The 20,271-nt window shown below is 36.4% G+C and overlaps 1 protein-coding gene across 2 annotated transcripts in view; it reads right to left on the bottom strand.

Moving 5' to 3' along the window:
- The window catches only part of psmd14 (proteasome 26S subunit, non-ATPase 14), a 106,236-nt gene extending 86,719 nt beyond the window's left edge, over window positions 1-19,517 (bottom strand). Inside the window, exons 1-2 of one of the 2 annotated variants that reach the window (XM_048598998.1) lie at window positions 19,426-19,517; window positions 4,842-4,893 (exon numbers count right to left, since the gene is read on the bottom strand). In XM_048598998.1, coding sequence (XP_048454955.1) covers window positions 4,842-4,889 — 48 coding nt within the window. In that variant the 5' untranslated portion in view covers window positions 4,890-4,893; window positions 19,426-19,517. Of the gene's footprint in view, window positions 1-4,841; window positions 4,894-14,892; window positions 15,007-19,425 lie in introns of those variants that run through there. The other variant, XM_048598997.1, reaches the window with a different exon arrangement.
- Window positions 19,518-20,271: the final 754 nt, after the last annotated feature.

The following is a 20,271-nucleotide window of genomic DNA, read 5'->3' as shown; positions in this document are numbered from 1 at the left end:
GCAGTATTACAGCAATGTCACAATTAAGGCCACAGATTTGAAAGCATGCAAATGTACAACTGTTAGAAACAAAATGATTTCATTGAAAATAACATTCTATCACAGCTATGTGGTATCTGTCCCAGGTATCATCTATATTTCAGTTAGAGTAATATGTGAACCCGTATAAACCTCCAGTTTCACTTGGGCTGCTCTTGTTGACAAAGTGTTAAAAAAGGCTTTTGCCATTATAACAGCATAAAGCTAACACCTCAAAGTGTTATCTGCTCAGTCCTTTTAGCAAATTTATTAACACTATTAGTTAGATTACTCCACCTTTTCCATGGTGTGAACCGGTATCAATTATTTAGCCGATTCTATTCTATGTTAATAAAATACCTGATTAAACATGTACTGAAGTGTCACTTTGCGCCACACAGTACATTGACACTATTTAGTTTAGTTGAAGTAAATGCTACAGTCAGAAGCTGGTGCAAGATTGTGATGACAGAAGTTGTGAAAAAAGAAAAATGTATGCACTAGTAGAAGTCCTTTTATTTGTGCGGAAGTAGGGCAGTAGTAATATAATAGACAGTAATTCATTTGTACATCACAGCTATAATATTACATATCTAGCATATTAAAATCTGCTTGCAATTTTTAAAAATGGTTAGCCCAGGATCTTGTACAACTGACAGCCATGGGCACAAGAGAAACAACCAACAGCCAAATTAAATGTGAACTAAACCCAGCTACAGATCAGATCATGGATATATTAGGGAGAAGCAAAACTATAAGTAAGTCGGTCCCTTACAGTATGCAAGGTTGAGAGATGTACAAGATAATGAGATGAGGGGCATTGACAGGATGAATAAGAAGTCACCTTTTTCCATTAGTAGAGGCATCAATAACCAGAGTTAAGACAACAGGTAAAAGGCTAAGGAGAGTGATAAGAATTTTTTTTTAAACCCAGAGGGTATCGGGAGACTGGAACTCACTGCCTAAAAGGATGGTTGAGTCAAAAATTCTCATAGCCTCAAAGGCTATAGTCAAAAGCTGGAAAAAAGGATTAGAGTAGTCAGATTCTTGTTCACCAGCATAGACACAATGGGCCAAATGGCCTCCTTCTGTGCTGTAAATTTAAGTACACTGCTGTTAATACAACAACAGTCTACAAAACAGAAAAGACCATTGAACCGTAATGCAATTAACAATCATACATTTTAGTGACCTTGGTCAGTAAATAATCATCAGCCAGGACTCCAGTACTCTCCGCTTTTTTATAAATAGTGCTGCGAGATACTCTGCAGCCAGTAATAGCTGAATGCAATTTTAAAACAAGATCCTATGATGGCACCTTCAACACTGAAACCTCTGTACTGAGACAGCCCCAATCTGCAACCATCTCAGAGGCAGGAGTGCTATCACTGAGATGACATAACATTTGAAATTTTACCAAAATGTTTCAACTAAATTCAATACAAGAAAGCCCTAAATATATTCAAACTTTGAAAAAAAACAAAATACTTTGATCTACTTAAATCAGTCCTACTGCACCACCTTATTAAGTATATTTAAAAATCACCAGTGGGTTAACAAACACAAGTTCCAATAGTCTTGACTGCATGTATCTTTTATTGCACAAAATTCATTCAAAATATAACTGGTAGAAGCTTGAAGTGTTAATCATCCAAAATTTCCAAATGTATTTTTCTTTATTTAAAACCTGAATTCAGTGTCAGAAGCCAGCTGTAAAATCAGTCTTTTGAATTCTCAATTGAAAAACCATGGCTGAACCTTGCCAGACACCTCTTAACTATAGATTAATTTTGGATCTAACGTTATTTAATGCTTGGAAAGCTGTTATTTTCCCCATTGTCTCTGACCTTATCCACATCCTGGGGGAGATCAGGAGGGAATAATAACTAGTTGAAACTACAAATAAGTAATAACAGTAAAAAAAATTATACACAGAGAAATGTGTTTTTTGTCAATATACAAAACATAGCCCCTTGTTAATTCAGTTACAAATTAGATTTCCACCTGCATCAAATATAGCACATCAAAGCTGGTACATTTTCTATGACTGATGCATGATAAGAATACATCATGGTGGAAGCTGTCTATAATGTGTGCAAGTTTATAATAGCATACATGTCTGAATACTGACATGCTTGGTGTTGACTAAACACCAACTCAGCTATGTATTCATCTCATCTAGGATGTTGACAGCTTTTGCATCAACCACTAACCATGGAAATGAACTGCTGTTGTTTCACAATTCTCCATGCATAACTATTTCACCTATTCTGTTTAATATTATGAAGTATCCATTTAATTGTTAACTGGTAATGTAAAATATTCCACAAATTAAAGATACCTCTTACAGTACTGACTCAGTGACAGATTTGAAATTGTGATTCAAAAATCTATATTATTTATTGCAATGTTACATCTATTGCTAACACAGCTGATCAGCAATTCTACAAGTTGTATAAATGGCATGCAATTGTAATAATGCCACAGAGTTTGCTTCTTGGAATCTATGATCTTTACTTTGCTCACTTTTGTAGGGTAGCATGCATTGATAGTGAAAACACTGACTTACGATGATTTATGATTATTCCAGTTCATGTTTTACATTTTCCATACTTTTTTTTATTGCTGCCAATTTTGATTATTTTCTTGCTAATAAATATGATTCCCGATACAATATCACTGTGCTGTACATCTTGAAGAATTTAATGGGCAAGATGCAATTGGAACCTAAACGTAACAATTAATTCAAATGCAACAAATCTCGGTATCTCAAAATAAATGCACTACAACCACAATTGTTTTAATGCAAAGCATCTTAAAATGAATTGAAATCACGATGAAATGCAGTTTTATAAACCAAACACATCTCCCCCATTATTTAACTATATGAACCTGTAACATAAACAAAATTTAAAAGAGATTTTAGTTCTAGGCTAGATGATCTAAATACAAACCATTTTCACAGACAATTATTACTAGGTATAAGTCAACATTAAAACCGCCATTTAGTTAAGCAAATCAAAAATCGGAAAAACAGGCTGGCTTAATGTCAGCTGAATGTAAACTACTTCTGCTGTCCCTCGTTCAATGATGAGCTGAGGCAACCTGTTATAGGAGGTGTTAATTGGCAAATGCTGTACAAGTCGGGAGCATGTTCCCTGTCGTCCTAGCCCAGCAAGGCTAGGTCATTAAACTGGAAATGAATTATTTCAGGCATCCTTAACCCCTTAAATACTCAGTTTTTTTTCTACCACAAAGCTGAGAAACCAAATACACTTTCAAATTTTATACGGACCATTAGGTGGAATTTTTAAATAAAGGAAAAAAAAGCCATGATATAATTGAGGTATTTCTGGAAGAAGTTGAGATAGGAATGATGGCAAAAAACCTCCTTTAATAAATTACAATCTCTTGACGTCAAATGTAAACAGTATTTAGATTGCTCCCCATTAGAAAATGGAATAGGTTAGGATACACAAAAAAAATTGTAACCAAGGCGTAGTATGACCGCCAATAGTACAGTATCTTACTTTAATAAATTTTTCGACCACTACCTTCCCATTACATTTTTAGAACTTTTGCTCAGAATGTTTTACTTAGTCAAATGTCTTTAAACAACTAATACAGGTGAAATCTCCATTCCCCATAACTTAGAATACATGTCTTTAACTGTCCAGTTATCTGCAGTAAATAAGCCCACATGTGAACAGACAATCTTCCACTTGTGTGCAATGTTACTGGATTTTGGACCACAGCAAAATAAATCTTTCACCATCTGTGGTACAGCGAAAAAAAAAGTTCCAACAGATTTATTAAATAACAAGTAGGTAGATAAACAGAAGCACTCTCACTTCTCATAACATTGCAAACTAACTGTCCTGAGCAACAATATAAATTGAATCTCACACACCTTTCTCAAATTGAATCGTCTGTCAGTTTTTTCTTAACTAGCCATGAAGTTCAACTGACTCCAATTCACCCTCCATTTCAAATAGGAACACAATTTAGATACAAATCGAAAAATAGTTTACAAAATTTGACGAGGACACAAAATTTAAACACAAACTCCGAATATATAGCTATTAAACAAATACACCCACAGCAAAAACCATCCCAGTGTATGTGTTTAAATGGAATAACTTAGCTTCTTGGTCCAGCACATATCTGTTTAGATTGTTTACATTTTGTATGCACGTCAAAATTAGTCAATATCATGATGCATTACGAAAAAATGTACTATCAAAATGTCTAGTCAGTAAATAATGGTAATTATTATCAGCGAACACATTCACTGTCATAATAAATCATTGTGGTGTAAAATCCACAACTCAGTAGCTACAAGAGTTTATGAAAGTCTTTCATTAATTTTAAAGAACAGAAGTAACACACCACAAACAGTGCAATGTTCTATTTATTCACAGGCAAGTCAGCTATATGTATTTAACGTATTCTAGATTTGGACATTTGCTAATTAACAGAGGGAATAATCATGTTGTTGGGATGCAATATTATTCCCATGTACATGATAAATATGAACTTCAAAAGTAGCCTGATGTTAGTGCTGGTGAATTAATGAAGAACTTGATCCAAAAGATGTGCATCAAAAACTTGATTCCGAGATACCCCTCAAAAGATTTAGTTTACAAGCATGGGGATAATAGTAGACGTAGTTTTGCATGTTATATTATCTTACATAAAGGTTCAAGTGTTCTGGACAAATTTGAGTCATAAATTCAAACTAACTTCAGCAGAAATTGATCTGTTACCATCGAAGATCCTTGATAGTTAAAACATAGGAAGACAGGAAAGAAGGAAACACTAACCTGTCCAAGCCCAGGCATACCACCTCCCAGTCGCAGAAGTCGATCCATATCTCTGAAAACAAAAACCACATAAAAAGTAATTATCCAAGAAACTTTTTAAACTCAATTATCATCTATATAATTCACCTTCAATCTTTCCTTATGTCAAAAATATTGGTGGTAATTACAACACAACATCAGATTTCCTGTTAATTAGCACCACATACTAATTCAAGAACCTGTCTTCCTTGCTAATTAACAGACCCAATCTCACTGCTTTTGTTTTTTTATTGGGTTATCCCCAATTTCATAACAGTATTTCACAAATTGAAAACCTATCTCTGAAACTTTTTATATATGGTTACAATTTTTATTCTTACAGTATATTCACAATTATTAGACTTGGGTTTATGACTGTAGCAGTAGCCACATTACTGAAAAAGCAGATTTACACTAGCTGAAATAGTTCTTTCAAATACTAGATATATTACGGCAACTTGTACAGTCTGCACAAATAGAAATCGTCACTTTCAAATTAAAAATTGTACATCTAATTAGTAAGTTTGGTGCTAATTAACTTACAGCTTGTCAGTTATCATCAATATTGCATGCAAGTGATGGTGTGATCAGATATGAATCTCAAGATACGCAAGTCTTAAAAGCTTTCAAAGTGACATTAAAGGAATTTTTACTGTACAAAAAGACTTCTCACGATTCTTTAGAAAAATACTTTCCTCAAAAGAAACTTCTTTACTACTCATACAAATATTACTGAACACATTAAACGATGTCACAGCGACAATCATCAAGGCCACTTTGAATCCCCTCAGTTTCACCAGAATGAGCACACAAAATCTTTATATCAAGCAAATCTGCTTTGTTACAAAATATATTCACAATTCCAAAATATAGGCTTTTTCAAATTAGTAAAATTATTTTCATGCCAACGAGAGGTATTTAATTTCACTGAAAATATTCCATGCAAGTCAGTTGAGAATTACATTTTATCTACCTGTTTAAATCCAAACACAAGCAATTTTCAAAACAAACATTTTAGCCATTTAATTCCCAAAAATTGCTGATATTCTTTTATCAATGAACAGTATCATTCGACTACACCACAGCAAGCCTTTCATTCAATCACAAAATAGCCATGTTAAAATAAAACATGACTTTCACAACAGGAAACTTCCATGGATACAATTTTCAATTTTTGGTGCAGTCATTAGCATAGAAATATTAACTTAGGGAAAATCTTTTTCAACTTTATGCCAGTTCACTGACTTCTTCCTCCTCCAATAGGTATGCAATCATTTAAACCACCTTAAATCCAACAGTTAGTCTTCAATTTATAGTCATAATACATAAATTAGTTATAGTTGTTTCTTTTTGAGTCACCATATACTATTCAATATAGATTCAAATGATACATTTACAACCACGTAATGTTTCTACTGTATGGGCAATCACGGCAATTACTCAATCCCAGCTGCTCAGGAGTATCTCCATTCCTTGCCCACTGGAGGTTATAATGTTCTTGCTGTTCTAGATGGGATGCACTTCAGCCAAATGGCTTCTTTCTGCACTGTTGGGATTCTATACTCCAGTGAAATCAACCTCAGCATTTCGAACCATCATTATATATTAAAAATAGAAACAGGCAGAAAAATAGAAAGAAATGGAACAGAAATAGATTCAAAATTCCATTCTACTACATCAACAAGTGGTACGGCTAATAGAAAGTTTATCTGGCCAACTATAAGCAATGTGACACATGAGCAAGGATCAAGGGGAGACCATTCAGCACACCGTTAAATAAAATCATGGGTAATGTGATTTTAGTCTCAACTCTACATTCCTGCAAATCCCTGATAAACTTTCATCCCCTTGGCAATCAGAAATCTACCCCTCTCTGCCTTAAAAATATTTAAAGATTCCACGTCTTTCCACTATCTTTTAAGGAAGTGAAAAATCCCTCAAAAAAAATTTCCTCATCTCCATCTTCAATGAGTAACCCCTTATTTTTAAACTATGACCTGAAGTAATGCTACATGATAGCCTCAAATAGATCCAATTCCTTTCTTAAAATATTCATGATTGTCACTGATTGCCATTAAATAGAGCAGAACCGTACTCAAACCACACTTGTGCCCATAAATCAGTTTTCATTTGCTAATCAAATATATGCAAGAATTCCTTCATAGCACACACCAGACGCTAAGTTAAAGCCAAAAAGTGAACAAAAATTTCATCCAAACTCAATTCAACTACCAAGAAGAGTTCACTGAAGTCTTCAGTTCTGATGAATGGTCATCAACCTGAAATGTTAACTCCATTCCTCTCTGACTTTCTTTTCTTAGCGAGTATTTCTATCATCTGCTTTTTCAGATTTCCAGCATTCACAGCATTGCACTTTCAGTCCATCAGTATCTTTGGTGTAGAAGACCTAAAGGTATCAGATACCAATTCCATACAAGCGACAAGTCGAGCCAACTATTTCCTCATTTCTAAGAAATCACCTCCACTAGCAAAAGTTACACGTTGATCTCTCCTAAGCAGACAGGAGCACAAATGGTTCTTTATCCTCAAACATTCCACACACCGAGCAGAAATTATGGGATCAGACCACAACACCCATTCAATCTCCACTATTGTTCAGAGGCCAAATCATCCACCTAATCCTCAGATTTCTGCTCCCACTGATTAGAATATGGAATGCTCCTCAGTTCTACCAGCAGAAACTTGGAGCTATGAAGCAAAAATATCTAGAACTCTTATTGTATTCCATTTCCAAACAGAGAAATTGTGAGATTTCCACTCCCCTCCCCAGGCACAAGTGGTCCCGCACCTGTCAACGAGGGTTATAAATACAGAAAAAGCCACTAAATTCTTAAAATCTGCTTCACCCCACTCAACTGAACACTTCCAAATTGTTTAAAGCATCCCGGCCCCAAACATTTAGGTCAGTGATTTCATTTATAACTTCACTTTATTCTACAGCCATAATATCCTTCTATGGCTATAATATCCCATAACAACTAAATCTTGAAAAACTCTAATTCTTCTTGCATTCAGATTTGAGATTATTAAAGGGAGAAAGAAAATTTATATTTCCCATGTACCCTCTACTTAAATGTTTAATTAAATATTCAATCCTCATTTTAAAGTTGAAGTCTTTCCCTATAAAATCAATGTATATCATTTGTCATTAAATAATAAAATTTACAGCAATTCAGGATACAAAGTAGATTGCAATAGAGAAATTTCTCCACAGTACAGGATGAGAGGTTCCAAAATCAACAATTGTCAAAGACTGCAAGCACAGCAAGATAGTAATACTGACGCAATTTCCATTATAAATATAGAAATAGGAATTTTGCGTGAAAAAGCTGGCACAATAATGAGACAAAAACACAAAATGAAATATTGTTTTGTGGATACTAAGTACATATAAACATAGGTTTTCAGATACAAAAAAAAAATCAGAAATTATTGGAAAAACTCAGCAGGTCTGGCATTATCTGTGGAGAGAAAGCAGAGTTAATGTTTCGGGTCCAGTGACCCTTCTTCAGACCTGAAGGTTCTCAAATGTACAAAAATCTTATTTTCACATTTTTTAAAAAGGCAAGAGTACATTCTGAGATGTAGTGGCTAAAGTTGAAGATCTATTATTTACTGAAATGGAGCAGAAACAACTCTGTTTAATTGCACTAAGTACTGTTTTAAGCCACACGAGCACTGGCAACTGCTTTGAGCACCTGCAGCTCTGAGTGGATGGTCACAACACAAGCCTTTGTGAAAAATTTTTAATGACTGTATTCAACATAGGGCAAAATATAATCATACCATTGTGAAAGCTATTAAAATTTATTTTATATTTACTTGAACATTAAAAATTTCTATTACTGAGATGGATATGGAATGCGTTACACACCCAGTCTCAAATGCTAATTCATCAGTGGGGCAGGGCAACCACTTCCATCTGCAAGGATTGATACAAACCAGCTATACTGACATGCAGTGAATGTTAAAGCAGCTAGGGGCAGCAAAGGGGAACCCAGAATACATCCCTGAATTTTGAAGCAAGCATAAATGATGTTATCTGCACTCTATTATTAAAAAGTAAAGAATCGCAACTTTGGCAAACATAGTTAAACATGGAAATCGGAAAGCTGTCATAAACATACCCTGCTCCTACATTACTTTTATTAAACATTATCTCAGCAAGCAACTCAACATTCAAATACATGAACCTTTCCCAGGAGCAAAGTTCTGGAATATCACTATCTCACTTTCCTCTTTTCAGAGTGACTCCTGGTCTAATAACCCAATGCCAATTTGAGGTTTTCGGTGTCCTATTGTTTTATAATGTTCCTACAAATCAATTTGGGATATTTTATTATGTTTAAGGCATTATTTGTATGTTATTGTTATTATTGAAGTGTGTTAAGATGGAAACTTGCCCACGAAATAAATCAGAACTGCGAATAATTTTTTAAAATGATGCGATGTCTTACTTACTGCCAAACAACTTCCCTGGTACAGAAATTTAACTCTTCAAAGTGCGGAGTCTTATTTCTTCAGGCTTGTTGGAAGATTTAAACATTTTTGTTTCAATTTTTCTTTCAGATCATCTTAATCCTATTTTTCTTTTGCTCTCTCTGTTGATTTATGTACATATTTAATTAAGTATTCTGAAATAAGTGTCCTTGTTCAGACTCCACATGCCACAGGACTTTTAAGGATTTTTAAAATCTAATTGTTTCAGGAAATACTGCATGACATGTTCTGTTGTCAAGCATGCCAGATCCACTGCAAATGGTGCCATAGTGTTTTGGATGTCAAACCACTACAAATTCCAAAGCAAAAGCCAAAGAAAACTGTACACTGGTGGAGTGCAATATTCACCAGTGACATCAAAATATGGGCCAAATGTGTGATTTCTCATTCTATAACTATGGGAATTAAAAATCATTTTTTAAGTGAAAGCAATGAATGGTCTCCAAGGTTCATCAATCAGCTCAGGAAATCTTTTCAAACCTTGTAAGGATAAACATTGAAACTCTTTGAGACAAAAAGGACAAGAATGATCTCAATGACTTTTGATGCCAGTGCAGTTTAAATCTAAAAATGATAAGTGTGGTATCAATATTTTTGTTATAGTGTTTCCCAGTGGCATTCTACACCTTATATTTGTTGGGGAGATGAGACAGAAAAGGGCAGCAATGGCTAAAAGAGAGAAGGAAGAGGGAAAAGGGATTAAGAAGGGTTTTCTTTTTCTTTTCCATATAGTTTTCTTTGAGTTTTGGTGGATACTTAGACAGAGTTCATCAAAGGTTGAGCAAAAAGGGGAACAAAGCTTAACAAAAACACAGTCAGAAAGGACTATTTAAAGGAAAACGAGCTCAGAACAGGTTCTCACAAAGCTTGGAGGTAAGTGGTGGCGGCTTTGGGACGATAAAGAGTTTGTTTTCACAAAGCAGCTTGAATATAAAAATCCTCCAAAACACATTGTGACAATTCAGAAGCATAGTCAAGCAAAAAAGGAACGTGCAGCGCCTGGGCCTGTATTATCAAAGGCTTAGTCAGAATTTGTATTTATAATAGGTCTTGAAGCAAGATAGGGAGTTGCATATGCAGGAAATAGCAGAGAGTAAAACCTAGAGACCAGAAAGTCACAATTTCCAATGAAAAACACAGAAACCAGGAGGAGTAAGCCATTCAGCCCTTCAAGTCTGCCTCACCATTCAATACAATCATGGCTGATCATGCAACTCTGTCCCTTGCTCATGCTTCCTCCTCATGTCCTTTGAGACTTTCAGCCCAAAGAAGTGTGTCTAACACCTTCTTGAAAACTTTCAATGTTTTGGCCTCAACCTGGCTGAGAATTCCACAGGCTCACCACTTTCTAGGTGAAGATGTTTCTCCTCATCTCAATCCTAAATGGCCTATCCCATATCCTTAAACTGTGACCCTTGGGTATGGACACCCCAGTCATCAGAAATACCTTCCCTGTGTTTTTTGAGAGCATTCTGTGAGAACCCCCACCCTCCCCACCCCACCAAATGTTCTCAACTCTGAATATAGTCCCAACAGAATACATGAAAAGGTCAGAAACAGAGAAATGGAAATGTTGGTGAAGTTCTGGTACTAAATTGTCTTTCGGAGGTAGGAAGGAGTGAGGCCATAATGAGATTTAAACACAAGAGTGCTATAACTTTAAATTGAGCGGTAGTAAACCAGCAGCCAACATAAGTCAATAAGCAAATACTAATAGGCAAATAGGACCAGTGTAAGATAATATATGTGCAACAACATTTTTAATAATCTAACATTTATATAGAGTGAAAGATGACAAACCAATCTGAAAGGTATTTGAGTAGTGAATCATGAGATTACAATGATATGAATGAGTTTCATTAGCTGATGAGCAAAGGGGTATGTGGAGATGAGCATTATACAAGGTGAAATAGACACCTTGTGCAACATGACAGGATGCGAGATCAGGAGCTTAACTTGTGGGTGAATGAAATGCCAACCTTACAAAGTCAGGTTCAGAATGGTTAGAAAGTTTATATGAATCTAGCAATGGCTCAAATTTACAACTTCAGTTTTTACTATGAATTTTCATTATTTTTACTAGGGAAAAATGTGACTGTGACCAAATATTGGCAAGCGATCCGACAACAAAGAGAATGCAGAGATAGTGCTGGGCGTCGACTACACGTTGCAAATGACAGCCTCAAGATGTAGCATGAAAATGAAGTAACAAACAAAACCAACAGATTTTTGCAGGCTCCAGAGATAACTGTGTAGAGGCAGGAAAATGAAGCCAACACAGAAGTTATCACAACTGAATACGCAAGAGTAGAACAAAATCACAGCAATTCTGCCAAGCTGAGCAAAGGAGCCAAAATATAGGAGTCATAGACAGTGGTCAACTATGTCAAATACTGTAGGATGATATTGCACACTGTCACAAGGACTTTGGTCAGGACTGTTTATTGCTATAGTGTATATGGAAATCTAATTGGAGAGATTCAAGCAAGTGAATTATAGAAAAAAGCACAAATGGGAGGCAAAATAAGTATGGACTATGTAAAGAGCGTGAAAGGTAGAGATAGAGAAGTTAAGTTCAAAGGCAAGGAGTCAAAGATTTTTTTTAAACAAATGTATGGAAGGACAATGGCCATTTTTAAAAGGAAGGACGATGACTCAGATGGTCATGATAAGAACACAAAATTTAGGTGCAGAAGTAGGCCATTCAGCTCATTGAGTTTGCTGCATCGTTCAACGTCATGACTGATCTGATAATCCTCAAATCCATTTTCCTGCCTCTTCTCCACAACCATACGAATTAATAATCAGTCCATCTCAGCCTTTAATGTACTTAGCAACGCAGCCATTCCAGCCCTCAATGTAAATAATTCCACAGGTTAGAGATCTAGAGACAGCCAGCTAATTAAAAAGAGTAAATAAAAGCCAATAGCTATGGAATGTAATCCGTCTGAGAAATGCAGTGAGCACAATGCAAAATAAAAGAGAAAATGAAATAGTACAGGAAATGTATATTAAGGGGAACTACAGTTATGGATTCAAACCCATTTATCAGTACAGTGTGGGGTCCACAATGCCCAAGTAACTGGAATTGAGGTGGCAGAGGGGGCGGTGGTTTTGGGGGGGGCGGAAATAGCATGGAGAGACGTCAAGGTTGTGAGGTACAGGTACATGCCTATTACATAGAGGGTGTTAGTGTGCAAAGAAGAAAGTGGGCTCATCATCAAAGAGACCAAAGATAACTTTGAGTAATCACTGAAAATTGGGAACCTCTCACATATTGAAATTTATTTACTGTATTTCAAATAATACACTGAACACATCAGACTTAAACTATATCACCACTCTTTAAAATATGCTGGAAAACCTCAGCACCTCTCAGAAATTCATTATTTCTGAGCACCTCATTTAGTGTCAACCTGGGTGAAGCGGTTTGAACATATCACCCCAAAGCAAAAGTATCACCAAAGGACTAAAACTGAAAATTCGTTAGATAATGTGCTAATCTAATGCATCTGGTTATGTTGCCTGTATTACAGCCAAAATGTTTTCTATTTGTTTCTAGGCAGCTGTCACATCAGGAGAAAGAAGCAGCCTGTGTGCTCTCTGTGGAAAAATGCATTTTCAAACATTCTGAAATGTCACCTTTTTCTGGTGGGTCCTGTGCATGACTGTGGTCAAAACAACTGTGTAGGCCCTTCTTCTCTATTTGATCCAGAGAACCATCCAAGAAAATGTGAGCATTTGATTCTGAAGTCTAATAACTTTCAGTATTCATACAATGGAAACAACATGAAAAATGGTACGAGTGGGATCCGGACAAAGAAGTTAAACCTTGAAGGGCCATAAAATGCAGTTTACATCCCACAAAAAGTTTACAAAAATGTCATGTGAATAAGTGAGCTGTGCTAGGATGCTAAGTAGATAATAAATTGTGTCCAGTCAAACACTAAAATTGAAAATCAGAAAGACTAAAATATTAATTTTTAAAACAACTTGGTGTGAACTAAATTCCTCAAGGCCAGTTATTACAATTTGTATAAAGTATAAAAAAATTTCACAGGTGACACAATCATTTCTCTTTCATTCAAGGAATTCCATAGTTAAGACATCATTTGTAATTTATAGAATTACTGCATCAATACATGACAAAATGCTCTGCAAATTCGTTTTACTAAACTTGTAAAATTGTTGGAATAGTAACTTAAAAGTCACAATTATCAAAGTTATTAAGAACTTCCTACACATAGCTAGATGTGGCCAAAACAAAATTACATGGACAGCAATCCCTGAAGTATTGCTCCACAACTTCGATAATAGCTTCATACAGAATTTTGTGTTTAATACATTAGAAGTAGATAATTCTGTGGTAAACTTCTTTTTTATACATTGATCACACTATGTATAAACCCAAAATAATTTGTGAGCGAGTGCTTTGTGTTTGAATTTCAAAACTGCTGGTTTGTCAAAGCCAGTTCACACAGTAATCTAGATGTCTATCACCACGCTGAAGGTGTCATGCTGTATTTAGAATTTATGGCTGCCAGTTTATCGAGGCTAAATCCCATTGTGCAGACTTGTTTATCATAATATGGTTCTGGAATTCAAGGCTGCAGGATAAACAAGACATGACACAAAACTAAGACAGGCAGGATCATCAATAAGAGACATCACAAGTGAGTAAAGATCATTAATTCACACTGTAGATAATTCTGCTGAGGCTTATTTATTGTAAAATCTCATCACAGAACAGAACACATTTTAAACAGTTTTGTTTATTGCTACAGTTCTTGCTCATAAAACTAGCTGAATTTCAGCCACAGATCGCTTGAGTTGTTAACCTGGTCTATCCCTTCAATGATCTTACTCAGTTACTCAGTATGGGGAACAAACCCAAATATATTCTTATATCAGATTTCTGTGTTGGGTACCAAGTGACAAAAGTAAATTTTCACTCCAGTCAGGGGAAAACTTTTTTTTTGTTAATTTTTTAAATGTTGAAACTTGAGATCAGAAGTGTAATAGAGACTCTCAAAGCTTTTATATAGATCGACTGTGAAAAACACCACATTATGACTAATTGCTACACACAAACCAACAAAATTAAGTGGAAGGGACTTAGTTGCTTGGAATATTGTGGAGCTAGAACATTATATGCCTCAGTAACCATCATAATTATAAAAGTAATCATGCATTGCCTTTCTAATCTGCTGCAAAAGCAACCTGGTTAAAATCTAAAGTGTTTATAGCTAATCAGAATTATCTTGTTCTGTACTTTAAACGCTAAAACTAACACAACTAATTCATCTCCAGTTCCACTCTACATAGCCGATGCTTGATCTATTTTCTGGTAATGAAACCTAAAATAACAATTCAATCAATTTGTAAAGTTCAGCTCATGACAATTAGATCACATTTACCAGAACAACAGTGTCAAAATTAAATGCTGTTCTCTCCAAATCCACATTCAAAACATGTTTTTGAAAAGTGAAAATATACCAGATAGCTCTCTCACCTGAATAAGACAAATTCTGTCCTTCTTAAATTTTCAGCACCTCAATCCCACCACGAGATTTCAGCCAGACACATACTCCCAGATGTTGCGTTGGTCATTATATTTATCATCTGTTAAACTGGAAGCAAGTTCTATTTTTGCAATTAACTATTTAAACTTTACAGCCTTCAACTGTCTGAAAGCCTGCAAATTATACAATAAGGCATGAAATCTTTTCATTTCCTTTCTCTTCACTGAGCAGAGGCTGTCTGATCAACATCACTTATGCAAGTTTAAACTGTGGTGTGAGAGATAGTGACTAGCCACATGAAACCAGAGAGGTAGTTTCTGGGAAAGTGAGTAGGCAGCTTGATCAAAGCAAATAAAAAACATACGTGGGTGGCCCTGGAGAAGAGATTTTCATAACACTTTGCTGATCAATAACTCATCAGACCACTGTACCAGTATTGTGTTACAGATCAGAAAGATACCAGATTTTTACCTCTAGTTTTCATTGAACAAAGCATTCAAGGGTATTACAATTGGATGCAGCATTTCCGGATAGACGAAGACTGCAAGTTCAGCCATTGTCGCCTATGAACACTGCAGCAGGTTTGCAATCATAGGCTTGATTTTGGAACAAAACCACATGGCTCCACAACCAAGTAACAGGTACTTGCTGTTTCGGTTCACACTTGAGATTGGCACGTGGGCAATTACTGGAAGGTTACCATTGAGGTTTGTAAATGTGTATAAATAATTGTACGGTATAATATGTTAACTATCTTTTAATCACTTGTTTCTCTTCCTCACCGCTTAGTCAAATAAAAAGCTTTTTGCCTTTAAATTTACTACATTTTTTCCAAATTTGTCTAGAAATGATTTTGAGATTTTTAATCTCTGAAAAACAGGTCAATGAAGTTGACTGCAAGCATCCTTACCAAGACAGCAAGTGTAGCTGCATTTCAATTATAATTGCACCCTGGAACCTGTCATTTGTCCATCCATTCCACCAACATGTGTATGTCCTCTCAAAGTTCTACATGATCCTCCTCACAACTCACAATGCTTCCAAGTTTCATTTCATCCACGAACATTGGCCCTGTATGCTAAATTCTTAGTCATTAATACAAGTCAAACAATTCCCAGCACTGACTCCTGGGAAACTCCAATATGAAGTCTGAAAATACACATTTACTATGATTTGGTTTTTCACCACTAGGCAAACTTCATATCTACTGTCCCCTTTTATTCCATGAGATATAGCTTTACGCAAAAATTCTGTTAGCATTGTGCCACATTTTTGCAAGTTCACGCACATCATGTCAACATTACCCCTATTACATCTTAAATAAAAATATAGCAAATTAGTTAAACACCATTTCCCATTATAAATTCATGCTGGATTTCCTTAATTATGCACATTTGTGCAAGTAACTATTAATTTTGTATCAAGTTAATGTTTTGAGAAGTTTCCTCACCAATTAAGTTAGACTGACCTGTAGTTGCTGGGATTTTTTTTAATACTTTATTTGGAATGCAATAACATTTGCAATTGTCCTGTCCTCTGGCGCCATCTGAGTCTAAGGAAAATGGCAAAACAATAACTGATGCTTCTTCAATTTCCACACCTCACTTCCCTCAGCATCCTTGGATGCACTGTATCCAGTCCCAGTGCCTGATTAACACAAAACGCAAGCAAACTAACGAATACATCCTCCGTATGAATTTTACATCCAAATATTGTGACAATGGAACCAGAATAAGTATTTTTGAGGACCCAGTCTGACACAATTTCTCAAAATCAGGGACTGTTCTCATGGATCATATGGCCTTGGCCACATCCTTCAGGAGAAATTCCTCCTTCTTCCATTCTTGCATCAGCTTTTCACTAACACCAAACTACCTAACTGGATTCAGAATGCAAGGAACTCACAACCTTACTTGACAGGCTAGCAAACGTTCTGAGTTTTAGCTTGAAACAAGCTTCATACTTCATTCTATTTGCCAGATCACGCATAAGTGTTTGTCATTTGCCATGCATAATATGCTCCGAGTGGGTACGACTTAAATTCCCATGCATCTTCCTGACAAGAAGGCCCATATCCCCTTCCTTGATCTCATGAACCTACTGGTACATTCAAAAATAATGTGCATTTCCATGGAGTAAAATAGAGCTGACTCCTCTATCCTTACAGGGAGGTTTGGTAGTGCCACTTGGGACAGTTTAAACAAGTAACGCATGAGGGGGTTGGAACCGGAGCAGCGGGTCAGGATGTGAAGATAAGGTACAGGTCAATAGGATGAACAAGCAGGGCCAGTTTAATGAACGAGGCAAGACTATAAAAATTGTATCAGAGATAGTAGGAACAAAAGATGCTGAAGGACAAGATAAAGTTACAGCCAAAATTAGAGTTCTTTATACAAAAGGAGTGTAAGGAACAAATAAAATAAGTTGCAGACACAGATTCAAATTGGGAACAATGGCTGCAGAGTGGTCAGGACTGGGAACTAAACATTCCAGGTTATAAGGTTTATAGGAGGGATAGAGAAAACGGCAGAGGGAATGGAGTAGCATTACTGATTAGAAACAGAATCACTTGTATGGTGAGGGAGGGTGTAATGAGGGGAAAATACCTGGTGAAGACCTCATAGATGGAACTGAGGAACTAAAACCATAACAGGTGTCACATATAGACCACCTGGTAGCAGCTCAGAAGTGCTAGATTGTATAAACACTGAAATTGGGCAACTATGTAGCAAAGGCACAGTAGTATTAATGAGGGATTTTTATCTTAACATAGACTGGGAGAGACAAACACCTGCCAGAAAGGCTGTGAATTTCTAGTGTATGTCCGAGATAGTTTCCGACAGCAAAACATCTTGGATTTGACGAGGGGACAAGCAGTATTAGATTTAGTAATGGGCAATGAGCCCAATATAATTAGTGACCCAGTTGTTCATGAGTATTTGTAAAATGATGATCAAAACACGATCAGGTTTCATGTAGAATTTGTAAGAAACAAACAATGATCAGATTTTAGAATTTTGGATTTAAGTAATGCAGACTTTAATGGCATGAGGCAGAGACTATCCACAGTAACCTGGGAAGCGCTGCTAATAGGTAAAACAACCGAGGAACAGTGGAGGGTGTTCAAAGAAGTATTTAATGCCATTCGAAAGAAGTTTGTATCCATGAGAAGGAAAGGTTCCCTCTCACAAAACAAATAAGTCATGGACATCAAAGGAAGCAAAGGACAGCAGAAAACTAAAAGGAAGGGCTTGAAATAATTCAAAGAACAGTACTGATCCCACAGAATGGGACAAAAACAAGACCAACAAGGGGCCACAAAGCAGCTTATAAGAGCGGCTAAAAAGGATGATAAAAGAAAATTTGCAAGGAACACAGAAGACAATAAGAGGTGATGTTATGGTTACAGAAAGGGAAAGCAGTGGGACCAAGTATTATTGGTCCACCAAAGGCTGACAGTGGGGATATTGTCAGTGACCGCTGGGAAATGGCAGACATGCTGAACAATTATTTTGCTTCAGTATTCACAGCAGGTAGCTTGCCAAAAGTCCCAAAGAAATTTACAAAAGGATCAGCTTAAAATTAGCTTAAATAAATCATTAATAGAGAAATTAATGGAACTGAACAGTGACAAATCCGCAAAACCTTATGGTTTCCATGCCCAGGTGTTAAAGGAGGTAGGACAGCATATTGCCAATGCCCTAACCACAATCTTTCAGGGGTACCTGTATCAGCAGTTGTACCTTTAGATTGCAAAGTTGCTCATGTCACTGTGTTCTTTAAGATGGTAACAGGGAAACGAGGGAATTATAGACCAGTTAGCCTGACGTCCGCAGTGGAAAATTCTTGGAGTCTATAATCAAGGATAGGGTAACTGATCACCTCAAAATGTTTGTTAATCAGTGAGAGTCAGCATGGATTCATGGAGGGTAGGCATGCCTGACAGAGTTCTCACGATGTGACAGAGGTAAGTAAATGATGTTGTTCTATTGACTTCAGAAGGCTTTTAATAAAGGCCCACACAAGAGGCTGTTAGCTAAGGTGGAAGCCTGTGGAACTAAGGGCAAATTACTGACATGGATAGGAAATTGGTTGGAGCCTCAGTCATTCACAATATTCATTAACAACTTGGAAAAAGGCATAAAAAGTCAAATATCCAAATTTACAGACAACTCAAAATTGGGCAGTATTGCAGACAATGTTGCCGACAGCATAAAATTACGACAGGATATTAAAAGACTCAGCGAACGGTCAAAGCTGTGGCAGATAGATTTTAATATAAACAAGTGTGAGGTTATCCTTTTGGACCAAAAATGGATAGATCAGGGTAATTTTTAGAAAGCACAAAGTTAATAAACTGGATGTCCAATGAGATTTGGGGCTCAGGTGCACAGCTCTGTAATAGGTGCAGAAAATAGTCAAAAAGGTTAATGGAAAGCTGCTCTTGATATGTAAAGAGCTGAAGTACAAGGATGTAGAAGTTATGCTGAAGTTATACAAAACCCGAGTTATACCCCACTTACAGCAGATGTGAGCACCACACCGAGGAAGGATATTTTGGTCCTGGAGGGAGTTCAATGCAGGTTCACAAGGATGATATCTGGTTTTAAGGGGCTATGAGGAGAAATTAGACAAATTAGGCCTTTATTCTCTAGAATTTAGAAGTTCAAGGGGTGATCTATTCAAGATCCTCAGGATACTAACAGTGAAAGACACGGTTTTTCAGACTATTTTCATAGCCAAAAGATGCTAGAACCAGAGGGCACAGACTAAGAATCAGGACTAGGCCATTCAGGAGAGATGTCAGAAAGCACCGCTACACGCAAATAGTGGAGGTTTGGAACTCTCTTCCTCAAATGGAAGTCGATTGTTAATTCCATTGTTAAAATTTGAATCTGAGATAGACAAATTTTTACTGAGCAAGGGTGTCATGGGTTATGGGCCCAAGGCAGGCAAATGGAGTTAGGCCATAGACTAGCCATGACCTTACTGAATGGCAGAGCACGCTAGGGGGGCTCAATGGGCTTACTCCAGTTCCCATGTTCCTAATACAAATAAAACCTTGATCCTCACTCTTTCACAATTTTCTTATTCCACCTGACCCTTTACACCAACAGCTTATCCACAGTGGAATTTAAATTAAACCACCCCTCCCATGAAACAGATCCACTGATTTTCTCATCCTGCACATCACACTCAACCTTATCCTCAAAAATCAATCCTTGACACATGCTCAAGGTTAATAACAGTAGTCAATTAAGAGAGTTTCTCCAGCCCTACCAATAGTAAATTCCATACAACCAATTCTTTACAATATTTTTTTTTAATACACAATACCCTGCCACACGTGCCTTACCTCTCTATCATCA

This window comes from Rhincodon typus, chromosome 7 (assembly GCF_021869965.1).
Source record: "Rhincodon typus isolate 14 chromosome 7, sRhiTyp1.1, whole genome shotgun sequence".
NCBI lineage: Eukaryota > Metazoa > Chordata > Chondrichthyes > Orectolobiformes > Rhincodontidae > Rhincodon > Rhincodon typus.
The sequence above is the reverse complement of the archived record's forward strand: the minus strand, read 5'-3'. Positions and strand labels throughout refer to the sequence as shown.